This window comes from Sus scrofa, chromosome 6 (genome assembly GCF_054392235.1).
Source record: "Sus scrofa isolate SSC_HxYL_T2T_F1_AM1 chromosome 6, Sscrofa_HxYL_maternal_Yorkshire_Landrace_v2.0, whole genome shotgun sequence".
Lineage (NCBI taxonomy): Eukaryota > Metazoa > Chordata > Mammalia > Artiodactyla > Suidae > Sus > Sus scrofa.
Window position 1 is genome coordinate 38,689,032 of NC_139388.1, and position 23,707 is coordinate 38,712,738.

Genomic DNA, 23,707 nt, shown 5'->3' on the forward strand with positions numbered 1-23,707 from the left:
ATATTACATACACTTTTCCACACATACATTATGCATATATATGTACAGTATTCTTATTCTTATATAAAAAATAGAACAGTATGGAGGTACCTTAGAAAACTACACATGGACTACCATATGACCCAGCAATCCCACTCTTGGGCATATATCCAGACAAAACTTTACTTGAAAAAGACACATGCACCTAAATGTTCACTGCAGCACTATTCATAATAGCCAAGATATGGAAACAATCTAAACATCCATCGACAGATGATTGGATTAGGAAGATGTGGTATGTATACACAATGGAATACTACTCAGCTATAAAAAAAAGAACAAAATAATGCCATTTGCAGCAACATGGATGGACTAGAAACTCTCATATTAAGTGAAGTAAGTCAGAAAGAGAAAGACAAATACCATACGATATCACTCATATCTGGAATCTAATATACAGTACAAATAAACCTTTCCACAGAAAAGAAAATCATGGACTTGGAGAATAGACTTGTGGTTGCCAAGGGGAGGGGGAGGGAGTGGGATGGATGGGGTGCTTGGGGTTAACAGATGTAGACTATTGCCTTTGGAATGGATTAGCAATGAGATCCTGCTGGGTAGCACTGGAAACTATGTCTGGTGACTTATGATGGAGCATGATAATGTGAGAAAAAAGAATGTATAATTGTATGTGTAACTGGGTCACTTTGCTATATAGAAAATTGACAGGACACTGTAAACCAGCTATAATGAAAAAAAATCATTATATTAAAAAAAGAAAATTGAAAAGTTTTACATAGACATAAAAAAAGGAACAATATATTGCAACCTTTTTTCACTTAATTTATCTTGGATATTTATAAATGTCAGTTCACTGGCTTTATCCTGTTACTTGAAATGGCTACACAGCATTTTATCGTATGGCTATAACAACTTATTTGAAATCTTTCCTACTGATGGATATCTTGAGTTGTTCCTAATGTTTCACTATTTAAAACAATGCTAAAATGAAGACTGCTTAAGGTATGTCTAAATTCCTAGAATGAAACTTGTTGAAACAAGAGACATGCAGATACTTCTCAAGAAGCAACAAGTTTTTTTATGTAATTTTTTAAAGGAAATAAATGGGTAATCATTTTTCACTAAGTGCTTCATACTCACATGCAAAATCAAAACTCAGAAATGAAAGGGAAATCAATCCAGCAATAAAGAAGAAAAGAAAAAAGTAACAACAAGAAAGCTTGGTAACTAGAAAACAAAATAAAATGGCAGGAATAAGTCAAAACATAAATGAAATGGCAAAAATATGACGTATATTTCTATTAAAAGATAATCTCAAATTGTATTAAAAGTAAATATAGCCTAAATGTTAAAATATAAAAGGCACATCTACACAAAATGAAACAAAACATTGAGGGGAAAGGAATGGAAGACAGTATACTAAGCTAAGAGTGACAGAAAAAGACAGCAGGCATGGCACTGATATTAGACAAAAAGAATTCATTTGTTGTATTTTATGGAATGGAATGGTATCATGGTTATGCTTTTAATAAGCCCTTATCTCTTAGAGATACACACTGAAGAACTCACAGATCAAATGATATGATAAATTTGCTTTAAATCTACAGGGGTGGGTGGGTGGGGGTACGAATGAAATAAGATTGGTCACATGATGATACTGTTGAAGCTGGGTAACAGTATGCGCTTTATTATACCACTCTATAATACTTCTGTAGATGTTTAAGGAATAATTTTGAAAATAATTCAGGTAGAAACTAAGTGACACGAGGGAAGAGATATTGTTAAAACTATACGGCAACATGCACAAACACAAAGCAAAAGGACACAAAGGACAAACACAAATAGATAAAGCAAAACTGATAAAACAAAGGAGAATTTAACAAATGCCATAATCATGAGAACATTTTTGCGACAGCAATCGAGAATCCAGTAGAACACTACCAATAAAGATAGTGATGACCTAATTATACAATTAGCAAGCTATACCTACTCACACTCACACACATTCACATGTATTTGTGCCTGACAGAAACAACTTATTCTTTTCAAACACATGAGGACTAAATTGGCCACATATCATGATCAGGTACTGTTTGACTCTTTAACAATGAAAACATATTCACATGATACTTGTACAATCAAAAATATGTTTAAAAAAATGAGGCATTCCCTGGTGACTTGGTGGTTAGGGATCTGGCATTGTCACTGCTGAGGCTCAGGTCACTACTGTGGTGTTGGTTTGATCCCTGGCCTGGAAACTTCTACATGCCACAGGTGGAGAATAAGCATTTGTATTTTATTTGGCTGTGGTAGACTTTTAAATACTTAATCTTGTTTCATCTCACATGGAGTACAGAGACTACTATTTTCTTAGTAGGCTCAGTCACCGGTCCCAGGTCATGAGATGGTAAGTGGTGGTCAGGACTCAGTTCTGCTAAATGCCAAAGCCTGGTCAGCGTGCCTGACCACATGCTTAACACAGTGCTTGATTTAAGAAGATTCAAGATCACCACCGCATTACTTTCAAGTTCTTCTCCAAAGAGAACACTTAAAATTTTAATGATTAAAAATTTAGATTTTGGTAGAAAGATGGATGCAGCAGAATATTCTTAAAAGGACCAAAATTATCTGTATGTGTCCTCCTGACACCTAGTTTTACTAAAAATTCATTCTTCTCTTAAGGCGTATCCACGTCATTTATAGCAATTTTTATGAGTATTGCGTATCGTGGGTTTTTTTTGGGGGGGGTTGCTATGTTTTTACATGATGCAACTGTTTAAATCTCTGGAGTTTGATTTTGCCAGAGAACAGAATTACTTCAGTACATCTAACATGGGAATTAAATAAACAGGAAGATTTTTTTCAGGCCACTAGTATTCTTCATACCGTCAGATGTTGCCCCTATAACTTAGAGGAAGATGTACGTTCCTGAATACCCACCAGAGCTGGGGCAGCACTTCACTCAGAGAGGACTAGGACAACCTGAACAATTCTCATTACACAGATACAAAGTTCTTTACTCACCCAATTCGTATTTTCAGCATGCCACTGAATAACTCAGGGTTGTTGGAGATGATCCAGCCAATGTGGATGACCAGCTCTTGCTGGATGACCGCCTCCCTCTCATCATGGGTATTACACTTGTAATAGATGATGTTCTTAATCACTCTTGGAGACAAAGGATTAGAGATAACCTCTTCTTCATGCCCAAAGGCACCCAGAGTTACCTAAAGGTGGCAGAATTTTATTATAAAAATTTCCTAGCTACTAACAGATAAAAGAAAAAAAAAATTCAAGGCTCAGGATGACTGGCAGGCTGAAATTACTCTTTGCAAGCTAGGGAATTAGGTAGAATAACTGTTCCTGCTATTTATTAAAATGGCTTTCAAAGCATGACTCCCACTGGAGTTCATGAAGGTTCAGTCTAGTCTAAAATATAAAGGGCAGGTAAGGGTCCCAGTTAGGGGAGTGGAGGTGAGTGGATAAAAGCAGGAAAGGAATATAAATAACTATTAAGATAAAATTATTCTGAATGACTTTAGTACTAGAAACTCTCCAGAGGAACCAGAATACATTGAATCGTTTTACTTTACTGCACAGTCTATACAATTTAGCATTTGAGAGTATATTCTTCACTTCTTTTAGGGTTTCTCATGTGGAACTTTTTGCTCTTTAGCAACACTGTAACCTTTTCAAAGGCAGGTGCAAGGACATACAGTGGGAGGGTAGCCCCACTTTTTCCTGGCGTAGTGCTAGGCACCTAGTGAGGGCTGAAATATTGATGTATCTCTCATCTGTGGAGGGGAATAAACAAAGCTGCCCACACAAGCCTAGGAAATGGGAAAGCACAGAGGGAAACAGCGATGAAAATGTAGGCAGAAAGTGCTGTCGAGCCTGGGCAAGAGGAATACTCTGCTCTTTCTCTCTCTTTAGCATTTTGCCTCCCACAAGGGTCTGCAGCCCCTCCTCCCTCCTCAATCCATCTCTCCCTCTCTCTTCCTTGTTCAGGGCACGGTTTTTAAGAGGCAGGGAAAAGAAGAGTAAATTAAAGAGTAGGTGAAACACAAGAGTAGCCCTTGTGTTTTCGGATTTGAGAGGAGAGAGCAGAACATGGGTCTTTTGCCCCAACTTCGAGATGGAGTAAAAACCGAGAACTGCCGGTTTATTTTGTAACACAAGTGGTGCCAACCAGTTAGTCCAAGGGCAATTACTTTTATTAAAATGTCAGCTTGTAAAGAAGAAAGCAAACAGAAGGCACATCATTGCCTCTGGAAGCAATGATGACTAAACCACTATTTCATTCCGGAGAGCTTGAGGTGATGTGAAAGTGCTTTGTAGGAACAATATTACTTTAGTTCTCAGGGTGGCATTTCATAAATGAGCAAATGCAAACCTGGAATGCTCCATTCTCATTTCCTTTTTGTAAAGGGGTAAGATGCAGGCAATGAACAGACTTCATACACCTGAAGCAGAGCTGTCAGGCTTCCAGGTACCCAGGTCTGTGAGTGACTGTTTCCCTGGGAGATGTGCTGGACTTGTGGGCAATGGTCCAGCCACAACCTCAGGACAGGCTCCAAGGCCTGTAGGATTTCTGCTCTAGGGAGCAGAATCTCAGCATCACAGGCTGCAAGCTCCCTCTAGATAGTGTGCAGAATAGACATGACCAACCCTAACCTGCCCCTTCTCCAAATGTCAGCTGCCAGCCACGTCAGAGATCTCTAAAACCTTCTCGTATGCTCATATGTCATAAAATTAACTATATTTTCAGATATACTACAGGGGCCTAAAATCCAAGGAAAAATAGCTTCCCAAAGCCTGTTTACTTTCTTTCAGAGGTGGCTCAGAAGAAGGCAGCAATAGAGGACTCTGTGGCTGGATCTGAGGACTGCAGTGAGGAAAGGCACTGGTTAGGTTACTTCCTATGCCTTGGTCTATTTGGCTGACAGGGAAGGATGAAAACTCTACCTCTTCATAATTTGGGGAAAAGAGAAAACAACATATGCGCAATTTTTCTCAGGAGTTTTTTTTTTATTAGTGCAATAATTTTTCATTGCTACTATTACTGAATAAAATAATTTATGCTTTCAACATTTCAAAAGCTAGATGTCAAGATGCAATAATTTCAATTTAATGAATTAAGAGCCCTGAGATATGAGCAATAGGCTGATTCCTTAAAGAGGGTTAAAGTATTTTGTATTATTAAAGCTTATTAGGTTTACTGCCCCCAGATTAACTGTCAGGAAGAAACAGTAAAGCACACATATTCCCAAAGAAGAGAGAGAAGGAAAGCAAAGAGGTTTTCATTCCAACCAAACGATGGATTCAACCAGGTAATTAGAGCTTAGAGAAACCGAAACAAAAAATGAGCAGCCGTATCCCACTCCACATAGCCACATGCACAAGCTCAATTCGACCCGCATTCACCAAGTGCCTCTCCACGTTGGCCATGTTGTGCACACTGGGCCCTGACTTCCAGGGCTTCATAGCATACCCTGGGTGAGAGACACACATGCCAATGAACCAGGATTCTGGGCAGGTTGTGGGAAGTGTCACAGGCCTGCTGTGAGAACCCAGGGGAGAGAGGGACTGCCAATCAGAGATGGCTCTGTAAGGAGGAGCAGGCAATAGGCCCTGGTGGGAGAGGGGGGGCAGGAAGGAAAGGTGGCCCAGAGTGTTAAGGATCTGGGGGGCTGATGCATTTCTGAGGGTGAGAAGAATCTTAACTGGAGTAGAAGGGAACATGTGCCCTTCACTACTCCCTGTCTTTGCTCTACCTCTCCTAAGCCTGTCTGGAGTACTTTAGTAGGTATCATCCGTTTTCGCTGGCAGCATCTTCACTGATTTCAGGTTAATACAGGAGTCGAAAATTAAAGCTCTAAGGTGCAGCACAGATATTTAGTATCTGTGCTTCTTTACGACTAGATTTTGCTTAGGGAAGGAGCCTTTGGAGAAATGCCTGAGCCACTCTAAGTGTGGCTGTGGGAGGCCTATGACGCTGAGGCTTGCTTTCCTGCCCGGAAAGCTTTGTGATGGAGAGTCTGAAAATCAGATACTTACCTGTTTGCCCTGCACTAAAACATTAGTAATGGATGGGGCCAGGCTGTCCACTAGTTTACTTAAAAGACTTGCTGCATGGCGCACCACCGACCTGGGGGCAAAGAAGAAAGCAGGCCAGAGGTTGACAAATCTAAAAGATGATGAATGAATGGGGCCCCTGGAATGGGGAGACTTAGATATGTACAATCAGGTCCTCATTTAATAATATGGAGGGAACACAGATCCCAAGTTATTGCACCTAACAGCTGAAACCTCCCAGACTATAGGGCCATCCAGAATTCAGGAGAAGGCCTTCCTCCTCACCTCTGACCCCAGCATCACTCATGCCATTATCAATTTAAAAAGAGAGCCTAACTATCCCATTGGCAGGAAGGGGTGAAGGAGGAGGAATTGAGTAATGTGATTTGCATGAAAATATTCACTATTAAGTCCACCACTGGCACATGCCCTCTATTCCTATAACCACATAAATCATATTTCTCTTGGTGCCTAGATAACCAAATTCCTGGATCAAGGGGCCCATTTAGTATTCAATTTTAGGAAGTGATACAATGAAATACCAGCACTTTCTTCCTTGCCAGAATGTTGGCGGAAGGAATTCACACTGCTATTTTTACATTTCTGAAAAAGTCTCAGACTGTAAGAACAGATTTTTAAGCACAGCACATGCAATACATAAGACATTTTCCCTTCTCAAAAGTAAAAATTCATGTGGCAGTTTTAGACAGAAAAAATAAAATAAAAATGTAGGTTTAAAGCTGTTTTCTTGTATTTCAGGATATCCATGGAAGCTGACCTATAAAAAACACTTACATTGCTTAATCTCGACATAGATGAACTAGTAGAAAATTAAGTCATATCTGATAAAGTTAGTGGAACAAACACTTCCTGCTTTTAGAGAAGCTTTCACCCACACACTATAAGACCAAAAGACATATTTAACCCTCAGAATGCAAATAAGTCCACACATTTCAAGCAGCTTGAGTTTCCACATTCTGTGCATGTTACCTGTTTCCCATGTACCAGAAAAGTAGTAATGTGTGGGGCTATAGAGGAAGAAAATTTCTGGGTAAATGCAGCCCCGTAGCGTACCGCCAACCTGGGTGTGTCAGTGGAAAGCCATAAAAGGGAAAATACAGTAAATAAAACTTCCAGGAGTTTGTTCTTTTAAACATAAATGTTTAAAATGTTTGCTAGTGATTTATCAAATTGCAAGTATAAAACAAAAAGCAAAAAAGGTTTGCTAGCCAAAAGTAAGATTATAAACCACATTTGAAATTAACTGACTAAAAAGCAACATCTATTGAGTTTGCATGCCTTACTGTGCTAAGAATTTACAGCAAGACTCTGAGACTTAGCCACAGGATTACTTTGTTATTTCTTCTGGGTCAGAATGGCATATTTACTATAAATTAGAGCTGAAATACAACTAACAGAATTTTTTTTTTTTTTTTTTTTGCTAATCCCCTTATTTTAGAGATTAGAAAACTGAGGCTCATTGAGGTGAAGAGAGTTTCTTAGGGTACTGCTTGAGACTTTCTTCTTTTTCAAAATTAGACAACAATAGGTCATTAAAAATATAAATATACTCTTACTTTGATTTATTTATTTATTTATGTATAGTCTTACTTTTCTTCTTTTAAATTTTTAAATTTTTTGGCTATACCCCTGGCATGTGGAAGCTCCCAGGCCATGGATCGAACCTGAGCCACAGCAGCATCCTGAGCCACAGCAGTGACAATGCTGGATCCTTAACCTGCTGCACCACAAGGGAACTCAGATACTCTTAACTTTAAAAGGTTAGATTCTGCAAATAAAACCGTTAGAATTGCTTCAAAAATGCAGAGGGCATGCATTTAGGCATACCTACCCCATTGTGAATTTAAACAGTTTTATCTCAACTTACCTATTTTTTTTTTTTTTTTTTTTCATTCTCTGAGAAGAGATTACCTCTGCAGAATACATCGGTTACTTTTTATGAAGCAACTACAGTCACGGGATTTAATTCAACTTAAATCATGAGAGAATTATCTTCTAAGTATATTATCTTTCGCTTGTGATTAAATAAAACATTGGTCTCTTTCCATGACCCTTTATAAAAGAACAGGTTTTCCAAATACAAATGAGAACTCAGAGCACCTTGCAGAGACCGAAGAGGTACAGGGTGGGAAAGAGTCATCAGGACATCCTTCTAGCGCATCCTCTCCAGATTCCAGTCTACAGATGTCTATATTCCCAGACAGGTCTTTAATATCTTGGGAAAGCCATGTTAAAATGGTATGTAGGCAGAGCCTTAGAAAGTAGGCAGAGCCGAGGTGTTGTAACTTGGGAGTTTAAAAGTAAAAATTAGGATGAATAACCATTTTAAGATTGCTCCATTATCTTTAGGCCACTGAATATGACAACACAAAAAATAAAACATAATGACAAGGATGCTAATACGAACCAAAGTTTTTTGCTGCCAGCTCTTCTATAGACTCTCTCAATGTGATCAGAAACAGTACCTAGACATTGGATAATAGAGTCTTTGTTGAAAAAAGCCTTTAATTAAATGCATAACATTTATTTTCCTTAAAAAACATTCTCGAATTTTCATTTTGTTCCACTAGAGTTGATACATCAATTCATTAGTGTTGTGAACTACCTGACATATTTAAATATGTAACCCAAATATATAGTGTGAATTTTCCCAGATCTTGCTACTAAACAGTTTAAGTATATGATTCTTTTTTTCTTTTTTAGGGTTGTATCCACGGCATATCAAGGTTTCCAGGCTAGGAGTCCAGGTAAAGCTGTAGCAGCTGGCCTATGCCAGAACCACAGCCACAGCAACGCCAGATCCTTCACCCACTAAGTAAGGCCAGGGATCGAACCCATGTCCTCATGGATGCTAGTTGGGTCCGTTAACCACTGAGCCACGAGGAGAAATCCGAGTATATGATTCTGATAAGTACTTTATTTCTTGAAGTTTATTGTTTTCTTAATGTACAACCTAAGGTTGTTTGTTTGTTTGTTTTTGGCCAGACCTATTGCATTTGGAAATTCCAGGGCCAGGGATTGAACCCATGCCACAGTTGCGACCTAAGCCACAGCAGTGACAATGTCAGATCCTTAACCCGCTGCACCACCAGGGAACTCCCAATCTAAGTTTTTAATAAATAAAGAAATGTTATTTTAATTTACTACAGAAAATAAAAAATAGAACATAGCAAATTAAACGAATACTACAGACTCTGAATATATCTAATTCTTCTTTTGTTTGTTCACAACAACTTTATGGTGATTCTGTTATGAGCATGATCACACATCAGTGCTCAAGATAAAAAAGACCACCAGGCTTCATTCTTTGGCGGCACTTTACATGCGGTCTGGCCTCATGATTGGTTTGTCAATAAATTAAACATGCGATAGGACATAGCACAAAAAAAGGAAACAAGGGTGAAGAACAAGAGCTTTATCATTTTACCTTGTACTTATTTTTATAACTTTTAACAAGTTGGATAAAATCATATTCAGATTCTGCAGATGTTTATGATTTTCAATACGCAAGTTTTCACAGACTAAAACATTTAAACTCTTTTAAATATCTAAGTAAAAGATTAATATTATTTGCAGTTTATAAAAATCATTTAAAAATAATTCTCAGCATTTTCATTATAAACTATTTTATATAAATTTTGTTTTAAAGCACTACTAAAATAACCATTCTAAATTCTAGTTCGTAATGAAATGTATGCTTTTTAATGATCCTATTGTTTTAAAGTATAAATTTTGATAAATGTCCTCAATATAATTGGGATCCTGTTTATACTTTTAGTTTCAAGATTAATTAGAAACCTGAAGGATTCTGTTTAAAATTTGCTTAGACTTCTGCCTTTATTAAGTTAAAACAATTATGACTATTCAATTCACTTGTATAATACTCAAGAAGGTTATCTCTCAGCTATAATAATGCAAAAACCAAGTAGAACTTAATTGAATAAACAATTATGTTTAGTGCACTACCAGAACTATAAATCTTATTAATTACATTGCTGTATGGAATACTGACTCAATTTTCAATTCTAACCAAATCAATACGCCTCTCTGGACAGAAGACTTTCAGATGGGCCAAAAACTTTGAGTAGCTACACATTAAGTACTTGAAATGTTTCCTAAATTATTCTGAATTATAAAATTCCAGAAGTAGAATGCAAAGATTCTTTAGAGCAGTGACTCAACATACAAGTGTGGATTTCTGTGATAACTGAATTTCATCCTTAAGCAGAGTGGACGTGAACACGATGAGACATGATTTATTTTTGTAAACAATCTTCAGAGCACAATTCTATCAAATGCCACGTTCCATGCCAAATGGCTGCTACAGACCACGAAGGAGCTCATTTTTATAGCTACAATGATTCAATATTGTTCTTGGAAACATACAGAAAATAAAACTGGAAACAGAAACTGTCAATAAAGAGCTATGGAGTCATTGGAGGTTAACAGTCACGGGCAGAATCCAGCTCCAACACTGTTCAGAACAATCAGAGAAACAATCAAGCATCACTGCATGAAAGCAATTGAAGAGTCTGTACATCAAAAGTCTATTCCACTCTAGGGGGTATGAATGAGCATTTTCCTTTTAGAAGTTTTTAAGAAATGGTTTAATAGAGGAAAAAACAACTTGTAACATTTTAATGGATATTCATTATGCATATTTGATATATGTTCAATAACATCTTTTTATTTAAAAACATTCTCTTAGATATGTACTCTTACCTTCCTTTGTGATGAAGTTGGGGCCCTCTCTTTTGAGCAGTATACCCAGCAGGATGGCTTGGCTAGCCAGACAACTACAGTCCTGAAAATATAAATCACTATGAATAACTGGAAATGAAATGGGTATAAAAATTACCAGAGGGGGGCGTAACTAATCATGAAACCACATGATGCAAAGAAGAAATACTCTGCTATGCAACTGAGAAAAGATTAAAATGCCATTGATATACTACCAAGTAGAAAATGACATTATACAACTATTTATCTTAGCTATCTTGGAGACAGTGGGTAGACAAGCTGGATTCCTGGGGCAGCAGGGTTTAATAATCAAATTTTTCAGGAAATAAGATACAAGAATAGACAATATGTTGTCTACAAGCATTAATATTGACTCTGCCACTCTCTGAGAGATTTGGCAGAGTCATTTAACCACTATCTTTTTGACTTCAGTTATTCATAAATGGGAGACTGTGTTGCTATCAACCCATTATGAAGAGATGGATAAAAGGAGGGGACATGTGCAGACTGCTTAGTAGACATCAGGGCGCTCTGTGTTATGTTTTATGCCTACCGTAGCATAGTCATGATCATGCAGATCTATAAATAATGTTGATCGATTATAAGAATGGATGATATCTGGCAGGACATACATTTATCAGATATGCTCAATTTCTGTAGGGTCCAGTAAGATGTTCATAGCTCTACCATTTCATTTCCTTTGATAGGTGCTATACCTTATCTCTGCCCCTCCTCCTTTAAAATGCAAATAACCCCAGGGAAGGAAAAAGACTAGACTGCTAACATAATGTTCATATGGCTGTAGTTAAAGGATTGCTGTCCTCAGTGACTGGGGAGACACAAAGCAAGCATCGGATCTAAATACCGGGATAGGAGAGAAGACTCAGGCTGGGAAAAGGAGAGAAAGGGCACTGAAAGAGAAATCTGGAGATCCCAAAGGCAACTATCACGGACACAACTTCTTTAAGGGGCTATACAAGGCTTTCACGCTCAAGACAACCCAATCCACGTCCTCACCCCTTAATCGTCCTTAGGACATCCATGCTAATATTAGACCCTGAGACCAACCCCTCATTACTGCCTCGGGTATACAGAGGCCATCTTCCTCCAGGTGGATTGCTGCCCCCTCTGGGAGGACAGAAAGAAATATGCTTTGCCCCGGGAGTTCCTCATTCAGGAGCCACAAAGGACTTGCATCTTCCTCACATTCAGTTTTTGAAGAATTTCATGGGTAGGTTTGCTTTTCCATTCAGTAACTGCGACATGTGGCTGCTGTTCCCGCTCAGGAGCATTGGAGGTGCTGCTTTGTCGTTTGACTTTTGAATGTTTGGGAAATTCTAGTTCCTCAAAACTCTTAAATTCTGGAAGCCTAGGATTTAAAAGAAAAAGTTGCAAATTTCCTGCATTCCTAATGTAATCCTAAGAGACACAATAAAAATCCAAAGGAACTTACTCTTCTGTGTCACTGATTCGTAAGAAGTCAAGTTGTTCTACCACAGCTCCTGATATGAGTGTCTGAAACGTGATTAAGAAAAGGTTCACAACTCTTAAATTCATCAAGCCATACCCTTATGATCCACATATATACTTTTCTCTAAGTACAAACGACTCCAAAAAAATGTTTACTTAAAAAGTATACATGATTTTAAAGTTATTTCTTAAAGTTAGCATTCTAAAATCAGGCAGGTTTTCAACATAACAACAAAACCCCTGAAACAAACACACATCAAGCTACAAGTTCAGGAGTCATAATAGACAGAAGTATCAATATAGGATGAACTGTTTTCTTTTTCCTCTGTTCTCCTATTTATTTTTAAGCTGAAATTAAAATTCAGTATGTATTAAAGTGTTACCACTTTTCTGAAACTAGGGAAAAAACATGAAATACTAAAGTTGTCTTGGGAAGAGATAATGTGAAATTATGCTTTAGATTTTGCTACTGTAATATATTTCAGGGGCTATCCAATGATGAGATAACTGCCAAGTCTCCATTCTTCAGGATCAGGAAGGTGCTGATTATCTAGGCCAGGGCTTCCCTACATTCTGGCAACCAGTATTTGGTCTTTCATATTCCATTAAACTCCTGATTATAGCTTGAGCAAACTAAATGAGGCCAAAACTTGAACATAGTTTTTTTTTTTTTTTTTTTTTTTTTTTTGGTCAGTGGTTCACGGTGAATGTATAAATGAATGATAACCCACAATGATTTTTAGTACTACATGTTACTTCTAATTATCTGATGAATTGTCAGATAAAAGTGAGAAACGTACTGTGCAGAAAACAAACCACAATTACTGTAAAAATAGGGCACTTCTTCCATCAAAACTGTCTTACATATATTACCTTCTCTGTTTCCTCACTGTTCATTTTAAATGTGAAACAGCAGGATACAAGGAATGTTGCTCTTATTGGCTGTGACCATCCAGAGCTGTGCTGCCTTCTCTTCTAGTGAAAACTCATAAAGTAGATCATCAACAAATACCCTCTACGAATGGCAGGATGGACATGTTACTGCCAGTCATACGAAAGCCTCCTTACAGGGCTTGAGTGAGAAAGGCCACTCACGTAACTGACCTGCACATTTTTATGTGGCCCAGCCACAGGTAGGGTCTGAGCAGAGTCTGCATCCTGGGCAGAGAGCAGTGCCAAACATGACAGAAATCAACTGAGTGATATTTCCCAATATGCAGGCTTACATCTGCACATCTTGCTCTCTGGATAACTAATTTTGATTCAATATTTTCTATTTGTATTAGCCTATCCACCTTAATATACTAATTCAGTCCATAAAAATGTTTAATCAGCGTTAACAGGCAAGTTCTAAATTCTACTTACAGTCTTTAATGCATCTGACTATAAAAATTCAGTTGGCTCCTGAATTAGTTTTTTTGACTCAAAGTATAGTTGATGTGCGATATTATATAATTTACAGGTGTACAGAATAGTGATTCACAAGTTTTAAAGGTTATACTCCATTCATAGTTATCATAAGACACTGGCTAAATTAATTGTATAAAAATATTATAATTAGGGGTTCCCATCGTGGCTTAGTAGTTAACGAACATGACTAGTATCCATGAGGACATGGGTTCGATCCCTGGCCTTGCTCAGTGGGTTAAGGATCCGGCATTGCCGTGAGCTGTGGTTGTAGGTTCCAGACGTGGTTTGGATCCAGTGTTGCTGTGGCTGTGGCGTACAGCTCTGAGTCAACCCCTAGCCTGGGAACCTCCATGTGCCGTGGGCGTGGACCTAAAAAGACCAAAAAAAAAAAAATTATAATTAATTTGTGACTCATTAATACTTCAGTTCTGATGGTAATTAGATAACTTAATATTGATATATATGTGTCAAATGTAATATAATATTCAAAAGGGTATCCTGCTCAGTGATACTCAATTATATCCCACAAGTTCCCTTCCCACAGAACATACTACCCGAGATTGTGCTCCATTCCTTCGTTCGGCAACCCCACCCGGCTTTATTTTTGGTTCTGCTCCCCTCCTAGAATAAGTCTCATGAAATCAGGGACCTTGTAGATTCTTTTCACTGTTATATCTCCACTGCTTAGAGAGGGAGCTCAATAAATGTCTGTTCAGTCAATGAACTGTATTTACATTAATTCCTACAGAGAAAATAGTAGTGAGCAGAGCACTTTGGGAATGCAGAGATGAGTAAAACTTGGCCTGATAGAATTTTTAATCCACACAGAGAGGCAGACACAAAAAAAACTAAATAAAAGCTGCAGCAAAGGCTCAAGGAAAATGCCACAGAAATACACTGGAAGAAATTAACTCTACTCTTGGAGACGTCACTGAAGAGGGACATTGACCTAAGTTATAAAATTAAAGTATGACTTAGAAGGGAAAAAGAAAAAAGACAAAGATAAATCTAGAATAGAGTAACAGCATGAGCAGGAAAAAAATTCAATTACGGGGAAGATTTTGAGAGTACTTGAAGAGTACTTGGTATACTTGAAGAGTGGAAAGCAGGGCTGGGAATGAACTGCATGAAGAGATGTCCTGGGTGATGAAGCTAGAAGGTGAGTCTGAGTGTCCCAGTGATGAGAGAGATTGCAGACCATGGGCTACGGACATTTGAAATGGTCTGAAGTAAAATCCCAGAGTACACAAGTGCCATTTTCATTTACTATATTAAAGAGAAGAAAAAAGCTGGTGTAATCGTGTAGTGGGGGTATAAGGCTTGTTTAACGGGTATAGAGTTTCAAGATGAAAAGAGGCTTATTCTCTGGTTAAGACTCTGTACTCAAGGCTATAGGGCACACCAGAGAGTAAGCGAAATACAGATCAAGCAATGGCTTAAGTGGAAGACTCATAAATGAGTTAACTAAAAATTGGAGAGGTGTCATTTACGTCCACAATGTCCACAATGACCAAGGACCTCACTGCTCAATGATGGGAAACTCTGTTGCTCTGACTTTCAAAGTGCAGAGCTGCACTGACTCATGGTCTAGCATCTGTGCCTTCAAGATTAAGCCACTTGTGCTGTTCATGTGAAGATAATCTGTGCTGTTGTAAGTATCCTGGACAATCTGATAATGCACCATTTTATTGTTTTCTGAATCTGTATAGGTAGAGACAACTTGCAAAACAGGTGTCACAATGAGACATGTTTCTGATAACATACAGCAAATGTAACAACTCTGGCTTCCCTCCCTAGCTCTGCTCTCAGTACATGGAAGCAAAATGTGTGTCCTTCAAGCAGAAGGCTAGATGTTTATTTTCTGGGGAAACTGAAGAGCCTAGGAGAAAAAAAATCTCCAGATATTGGCACCTGAGGTTTCCTCCAACAAAAAGGGCCCTTGCCATCAGACCACCTAATAAGTGAAATCATCATGACAAGGATTCTTGTTCCCAAACACACAGCTTCCAATAAACTTTTTCACTATTTCACTCTTTAAAATGAAGGGATAACTAGATTACCAGCCATCTGACAAATGTCTCCAACATGAGAGACTGAGCACCCCCCCAAAACAGAAAAGAAACCTGAAAGAGATAATGCAAAAAGGAAAAATTTCCAAAATTCTCCAGTTAATATTCTCAAAAGGAAAAAACAAGATATAAGATCCAGAAAATAAGAATAAGATACTATGAAAAGGGAAAATTACAAACATAAAAGTAAAATTCAATAAAGGAGCTGCATGATAAATGCAAAGAAATTGCCCCAGGAAGCATTACAAAAAGACAGAACAATAAAAAATAAGAGGAAAAGATAGAAACTTAGATAAAAATCATCAACTATGCAAAGCACAAGCACCAGTGAATGAGTTTGTAAACATGCTATTTACCACATTACCTGCATAGGCCCCTCATTATAAATTTTCCTCTTTCTTACTCAATATTGAGCACTGACTACATAAAACACTCTATGGAATGATCGCAATCCTTTATAGGAAATAAGGCATCTAAGTCCATAATAGACTACAATTTGAGTAGTTTATGTTAAAGGTCATAAAAGAACATTAGAAGAGAAAAGTGTCATTTCTGGTCTGAGTGATTTTGCAGAAGTGGCCTTTAAAGTGTGGTAAGATTTCAAAGTCTACTGATGCTGAAAGAAGGAAGGCTACTCCAGGCAGAGGTAAAGGCATCAGCAGAAAGGGGCAGAACCTCACAAAGTTCAGAACACAGTGATTAATCTGTATTGGCAGAAACAGAAAGAACATTTAGTAGGAGATTAACTGTGGGCAGAGAGGCTGTTATGGCTAGTGGGATCTCCGTTATTTAGGAGCTGTGAAAATAATGCTGTAAAATTCTGAATGGAATAAGGACTACCTCCAGTTGGATGTCACTGTGGGGTAGGGAAAAGAGAACTGAACCCAGGGAGTCAAGGAACCTGAGATTATACAGCAGGTCACTTTACCACTCTGGTCCCCAGCTTCCTCACATGCAAAACTGAGGTCAGAGATGAGCTCTCTCTCTTTTTTTTTTTTGGCCATTTCTTGGGCCACTGCCACGGCATATGGAGGTTCCCAGGCTAGGGGTCTAATCAGAGCTACAGCTGCTGGCCTACACCACAGCCACAGCAACGCAGGATCTGAGCCGTGTCTGCAACCTACACCACAGCTCACGGCAACGCCGGATCCTTAACCCACTGAGCAAGGCCAGGGATCGAACCCGCAACCTCATGGTTCCTAGTCAGATTCGTTAACCGCTGAGCCATGACGGGAACTCCAGAGATGAGCTCTTAAAATCTAAAATTCTGGTGGGAAACCACTGTAACTGCTCAAGCATCGGAATGGAGGGTGGTGATAAGAGAAATAGAGAATAAAACCTTCAGATAAAAACCTTACATAGAACATAATTAAGAAGCGTAGCTGTATCTGTGGTTCATTGGGCTGAAAACAGAAACACTGGAAGTCAGAAGACTACCTGTAGACGATCAACATGAACTTTGACTCCTCCAACCATTCCTTTCTTAAAAGCTGCCAGCATATCTAATATGGGATTGAATCGGCTACCTCTGAAAAATATGAGCAGACAACGCGTGTAAATTAACAACAGAGTAAAAAATTAATAATCTAGTACTAAGCACTCTTATATATGCAAAGCACTCTGTCACATGCTGAGATGGATACAAAACCACCAGGAGGCTCTACTTCTAAAGCGCTGACAGTGTTAATGGCGATGAGATGGCGTGTACCGCACTTCTTTCATCAACCTACCTTATATTGTCTTCCCGGATGAGAACAAGGAAAAGCGGACGTCCATGCATTTTCCAGTATTGCTTAATGAACTGTAGCGCATTCTATCAAAACATAAGAATGAGGTAGGATGTAATGGCACAGGATCTGAACTGACCAGGATACAAAGAGCCAACAAAACTCTTATACAAGATAATTCACAATCAAACCTGGAAGAACACCAACTATTTAGAGGTAGAAATGTTCTAATACAAACACAGTAAGCTAAACCATTTTGATTTTAAGTCTGTTCTTAAAAATAATCAGATCACACATGTTTTTTGGGTTTTTGTTTCTATTTTATTTACTTATTTATTTTCTTGGCTTTTTAGGGTCACACCTGCAGCATATGGAAGTTTCCAGGCAAGGGGTCCAATTGGAGCTACAGCCTCTGGCCTATGCCATAGCCACAGCCACATGGAATCAGAACCACGTCTGCGACCTACACCACAGGTGACTGCAACGCTGGATCCTTAACCCACTAAGTGCGGCCAGGGGTCGAACCCGCATCCGCATGGATCCTAGCTGGGTTCATTAACTGCTGTGCCATCCTGAAGGGAACTCCCATATCGCACATGTTTTAAGGCTACTATTTTTTTTTTTTTTTTTTTGAGGCCTAATACAGTTCAAGTGTGGTCCCAGGGAAGGAAAAATCAACCCAGGGTTATCATCCAGATTACTTCTCACTCCACATGACTGTGGGTTTATATTACATACAGCAGGTGTAAGAGACTGGACTGAATATATACAGACTCTCAGAAATGTGAGGAGCTCTTTATTTTTCTGTTTCTATTGTTATCATCATCATTATCATATCAAAGACTTACGTAACACTTTACCGTGTGCCAGGCACTATTTGAAGGCTTTGCCTGTATTAACTCCTAATACTCAGAACAGCCCAATTTAGTTATGCAGCGGAAACAAGGACACAGAGAAGTTAATTTGCTCAAGATCACAAGCCGGTAAACAGTGGCGTCAAGATTTTAATAAAGGAAATCTGGCTCCAGAGTTCATGCTCCGGGCCATGACTCTAAGCTCCTCCTGTCTGTAAATGGAAAGGGAGTGGAGGAGATTTTAATGGACTGGGTGTTTTAAGTTAGTTGAAGTTTTACTTGAAATTCATCATAAATAAAATCATTTTACTAACTCAACTTCTGCTCAAAAAGAGAAACTTACTGTCGTACGATCATGATTTCCAAGAGTTTCCCCTCTGTGCTTTTACAACTGCGGTATGTACCCTTTCATTCCATTTGCAGAAGACAGAACAAGTAAAGTCATACCACTTTATATAAAACAGAGCATATCTCCTATTCTAAAACTGCAAGTGATTTAACTCTCCAAAGCTATGCAGATTCTGTTTTACTATCGTATTTGATACCGTGTTAACCCAGCGCATAGACTCAGGAGCACTCAATTTAAAAACGTGATAGAATCAGTAGAAACAAAGTCATCCCATTGATTAAAAAGGTGTTCTGAAGCTACCTTTATGTCATCTATCAGCAGTAAAACATCTTGAGACATGTAGAAATCACTGAGGTCGAAGATGATAGGGTAACAAACCACAGTCTTTCCTAGAATGCGATAAATCTGTAAAGGATAAATTTTAAAAATTACATACACATAAAACAGACCAAAGGCAAAGGTACAGTAATACAAGTCCTAATAAAAATTAAGACTGACGTTTAATTCTGAATAAGAAAATAAAATACTTTATAAAATCTGTATATTAGGAAATTTCAGTTTCTTGATTGAATCTGTATGCTAATAAAGTAGTCCACTTCTACTATAATGGAAAAAGCCTCTGAGTAAATACTACTATTCTTTGGTTATCTTATAACACTTAGAAATCAAATAGCAGTGAGATATTTATTTCTAGAAGACTTCTTATTTTTACTTGTAAAAAACCAATAATTCAGATAATTAGCCCTAGTATACGATGAAATGTGAGAATGGATACACTGCAAGTCAAACATCACTCCAGTCTGTGGTATTACAATCTGAACACTGTTCTACAAGGAAATTTCATGAGTACCTTTGATGTACCGAGGCAGCCAATGGGTCTATCTGGCCTTCCGGAGAGTCCTAATTTTTCATTGATACCCAGATGGAAATAAGCCTGTAAGACACACATTTGTAAATCAGAGTCAGGCAAGAATTCATGCTTTTTCTTTTTTGCTTCCTTTTCCCCCTGGACTACTGCTATGCTAATTTCTGATTTTTCCAGAGAAAACGACCATGGAAACTTTATTCAACAGACTTTTAGGAAAACAAGCCAGCCAATGACATCAATTTTGCTTTTGGGGCACTGGGAGATTTGAGGGCAAAACTTTTGCAGATTCACTCAGCATCATTCTAAAATACGATTTTTTCAACATGGATGGAACTAGAGACTCTCATACTAAGTGAAGTATGTCAGAAGGAGAAAGACAAATACCATAAGATATTACTTATATCTGGAATCTAATATATGGCTCAAATGAACCTATCTACAGAAAAGAAACAGGAGTTCCAGTCGTGGCTCAGAGGTTAACGAGTCCAACTAGGAACCGTGAGGTTGCAGGTCCAATTCCTGGCCTTGCTCAGTGGGTTAAGGATTCGGCATTATTGTGAGCTATGGTGTAAGTCGCAGACATGACTCGGGTCCCACACTGCTGTGGCTCTGGTGTAGGTCGGCAGCTACAGCTCCAATTAGACCCCTAGCCTGGGAACCTCCATATGCCATGGATGCAGCCCTAGAAAAGACAAAAAAAAAAAGACAAGAAACAAACTCATAGACATGGAGAACAGACTTGTGGTTGCCAAGAGGGAGGGGTAGGGACTGGGAGAGACTGGGAGTTTGGAGTTAGTTTGGATAAGCAATGAGATTCTGCCGAATAGCACTGGGAACTATATCTAGTCACTTGTGATGGAACATGATGGAGGATAATGTGGAAAAAAGTATACATGTATATATATATACACACACACATACATATCTGGGTTACTTTGCTGTACAGCAGAAGTTGACAGAACACTGTAAATCAACTATAATAAAAATAAAATAAAATAAAATCTGAGAACTGTTATTAATTTATAACTCGCACGGCTCTAATTCATATAAGAACAGAGACAAATGCTTCCTATGTGATAAAAAAAACTGGCTATTTAGTAGGAGTTCCCACTGTGGTGCAACGGGATTGGTGGTGTCTCTGCCAATTGGTGGTTCAATCCCTGGCCTGGCATAGTGGGTTAAAGGATCCCGCGTTGCCACAGCTGTGGTGTAGGTTACAACTGTGGCTCAAACCTAATCCCTGCCCTGGGAACTCCATATGCCAAAGAGAAAAAAAGGCTATTTAAATTAAACAAACAAACAAACAAACAAAAAAACGGAGCCGTATAACTTTTACTAGATTCCCACCTTCAAGTATTTCCCAAACGGTGAAATGTCTTTATTGATTTTTCTGATTACATGAACTTATGAAAAATTTAATCCATATGCTACAAGTGACTGGTCCTGCTACTCTTACAACCCCTTAAGCAACAACTATTTCCCTTTGGTATGTGTTAAAGGAAGTGCAATTTATTGTGTGATCCCTTGGAAGCACCAGAAGTAGAAGACAGGGTTAGAGATTTTTAAAAGTACATAAATATATACTCATGTTATATACACATATATATGTATATATTTACGTAAATGGGCCCACATATTTATGTAAAGTAGCTCCCAATTTTTCATTTAAAATGTTTTTATTATGATTGATTTAGTGTTCTGTCAATTGTTGCTGTACAGCAAAGTGACTTAGTCTTACATGCATATAGATTCTTTCTTCTCACATTATCCTGCATCACGTTCCATCACAAGTTATTTAAATACTAATTCAGTTACCATCTTTGGACAGTGTACTATTATTTCTGTAGGATAATTTCCTAGACTTGGTGGATCAAAGAGAATATACATTTTCTTTCAAACATGATGCCAGGCTGGTCATCCTTTAGAAATAACTAACCAATTTACATGGACATTAACAGTGCATAGGCAATTTCTGTTGCTCTCTTGGGTCGCAATGATATTTATTTTAAACTATGGTATTCAAATATTTTGGTGGACCATTTTCCTATATATTTAATGGCTATTTGCATGTTCTATACATTTTTTTTTCACTTCTCTCCTGGGCATTTGTTATCCTTTTTTCATCTGTAAAAGATATTGGCATGTTAAAAATATTACCCTTTTATCAAATATTTCACCCACCTTGCTCATCTTCAATGTTGTTATGAAATGTGAGAATGACTGCACAGTAGATCAAACATCATTTCATCATGCGGTATTTCAATCTAAGCATATTTCTGCTAGGAGATTTCACAAGCACCTTTGATGTGCTAGGTTGTTACGTTACTTTCAATTATATTTAAATTTGTCAATCATTTCCTTAATGGCTTTTGGCACTGGTATTTTCTAAGAATGGACTTCCCCTCCCAGTTGTAAACTACTCCCCTATTTTTTCTTTTAGTAATTTTATATTTAATCATTAAAACATATTTAAATCTTTAATCTGTCTGGAATTTATTTCTGTATCTGATGAGAGGGATAAATCTAAGCTAAATTTTCCTAAATGGAAAATCAAACCAACTGTCTCTACACAACCTACCAATTATGATTTGAACTGATTTCAAATATCAACCTCACCGTATACAAAATTAATGTCATCACCAGAGCTCTCTGTTCATTCTGCCATGGTGCACACATCCATATCGGAGTTAGCTCTGTGTCTCTTTCTCCTTCTGCACTGCATGTTCCTCACGCCCCCCTGAGATGGCACTGTGCCTAGAGTATAGCTGGTGCTCAGGAAATACTTGATGGACGAATAAGGGAGCAACTGAACGTCCTTCCTGAGCCACATGCGCTGTCCATATTAATTCTGGAACAGCAGTGGCTTTAGACAAAGTCGACTGGGCAGAAAAAAGACTCTGCAAGCATTATGTTGTGTAGCTGCACTGAAACTACAGTGTACAGCATTAGATGGAGATCCTTAAGTATTTTCAACTTTTTCAAAATAAATTTATATCTAAACGACTTTAGATGTCTTCTTTTAGGCAAATGATTATATTAATCAACAAGGCACAAGTTGAAGTATACTGATCTAGGTAGATATAAAGGAAATCTTTAAACACCACTCAATTATAGCAAAAGGATTTTCTTTAACTTTCTGAACAATGGTGAGAAGTCCTATGACAACGAAAGAATCAGATGCAGAATGCTCTGTGCATCCCAGGGTGCAGATAATACTGTCCCTATGTTGCACACATTCACACCATTTAATGCACTGAAATATATAGTAGTGACCAAACCACCCAGAAGTATAGAAACCTGTCATTCTAGATCTACACTGTATTCAGCTCTCCCAGGAGGCAAACACCACAGTTACCACACCACAAAACATTAACCACACACAGTGAAGGCCCTGCCCTCACCCATCCGCCCTTACACCTTTTCCAGTTGGCTGGAGGAGGATGTAGCTTCTCAGAAAAGGGTAAGTAACCACTGGCATAAGAATACATGTAATTAATATTTGAGGGAACATTTCACTTTTAAAAGGTAGACTATAGGGAGCCCCCTTTGTGGCTCGTGGAAAAGAATCTGACTAGTATCCATGAGGACGTAGGTTCAATCCCTGGCCTCGATCAGTGGGTTAAGGATCCAGCGTTGCCATGAGCTGTGATATAGTTTGCAGATGTGGCTTGGATCTCGCGTTGTTGCGGCTGTGGTGTAGGCCAGTGGCTACAGTTCCAATTCAACCTCTAGCCTGGGAACCTCCATATGCTGCAGGTTCCCAGATGAGGTGGGACAAAAAGACAAGAAAAAAAAAAAAGGGCAGACTCTAAGAAGCAGTATACCAGGCAGTGTATCTTAGAGGGCGAATCCCAAAGAGCAACTGGCATGGAATACAGAGGATCTTCTATCTTGACACGTGCACAGGGAAGCTGGGCTCCTGACCACAAACCTGTCTTGAGCCACATCACACACCAAAACTGTAAATCATGCGTTAACACTATCTTAAAAACAACAAAATAGGAGTTCCTTTTGTGGCACAGTGGGTTAATGATCTGGCTTGTCTCTGTGGAGGCACCAGTTCAATCCCCGGCCCAGCACAGTAAGTTTAAGGATCTGGCATTGCTCCAGCTGTGGCTCAGATT

At 38.4% G+C, this 23,707-nt stretch overlaps 1 protein-coding gene across 20 annotated transcripts in view; it reads right to left on the minus strand.

Annotated features, from left to right (window-relative positions):
* Window positions 1–23,707, minus strand: part of PHKB (phosphorylase kinase regulatory subunit beta) — a 199,113-nt gene that overhangs the window by 26,755 nt on the left and 148,651 nt on the right. For 5 of the 20 annotated variants that reach the window (XM_013998278.3, XM_021094238.2, XM_021094236.2 and 2 more), the window contains 10 exons: window positions 19,566–19,649; window positions 19,016–19,120; window positions 17,516–17,598; window positions 17,223–17,313; window positions 12,290–12,351; window positions 12,043–12,205; window positions 10,819–10,900; window positions 8,504–8,561; window positions 6,058–6,148; window positions 3,025–3,227 (listed from right to left, as the gene is read on the minus strand). In XM_013998278.3, the coding sequence (XP_013853732.2) occupies window positions 3,025–3,227; window positions 6,058–6,148; window positions 8,504–8,561; window positions 10,819–10,900; window positions 12,043–12,205; window positions 12,290–12,351; window positions 17,223–17,313; window positions 17,516–17,598; window positions 19,016–19,120; window positions 19,566–19,649 (1,022 nt within the window). Of the gene's footprint in view, window positions 1–3,024; window positions 3,228–6,057; window positions 6,149–7,065; window positions 7,157–8,503; window positions 8,562–10,818; window positions 10,901–11,022; window positions 11,212–11,263; window positions 12,206–12,289; window positions 12,352–12,966; window positions 13,934–16,974; window positions 17,314–17,515; window positions 17,599–19,015; window positions 19,121–19,565; window positions 19,650–23,707 lie in introns of those variants that run through there. The other 15 variants (XM_013998279.3, XM_084960345.1, XM_084960344.1 and 12 more) reach the window with 5 other exon arrangements.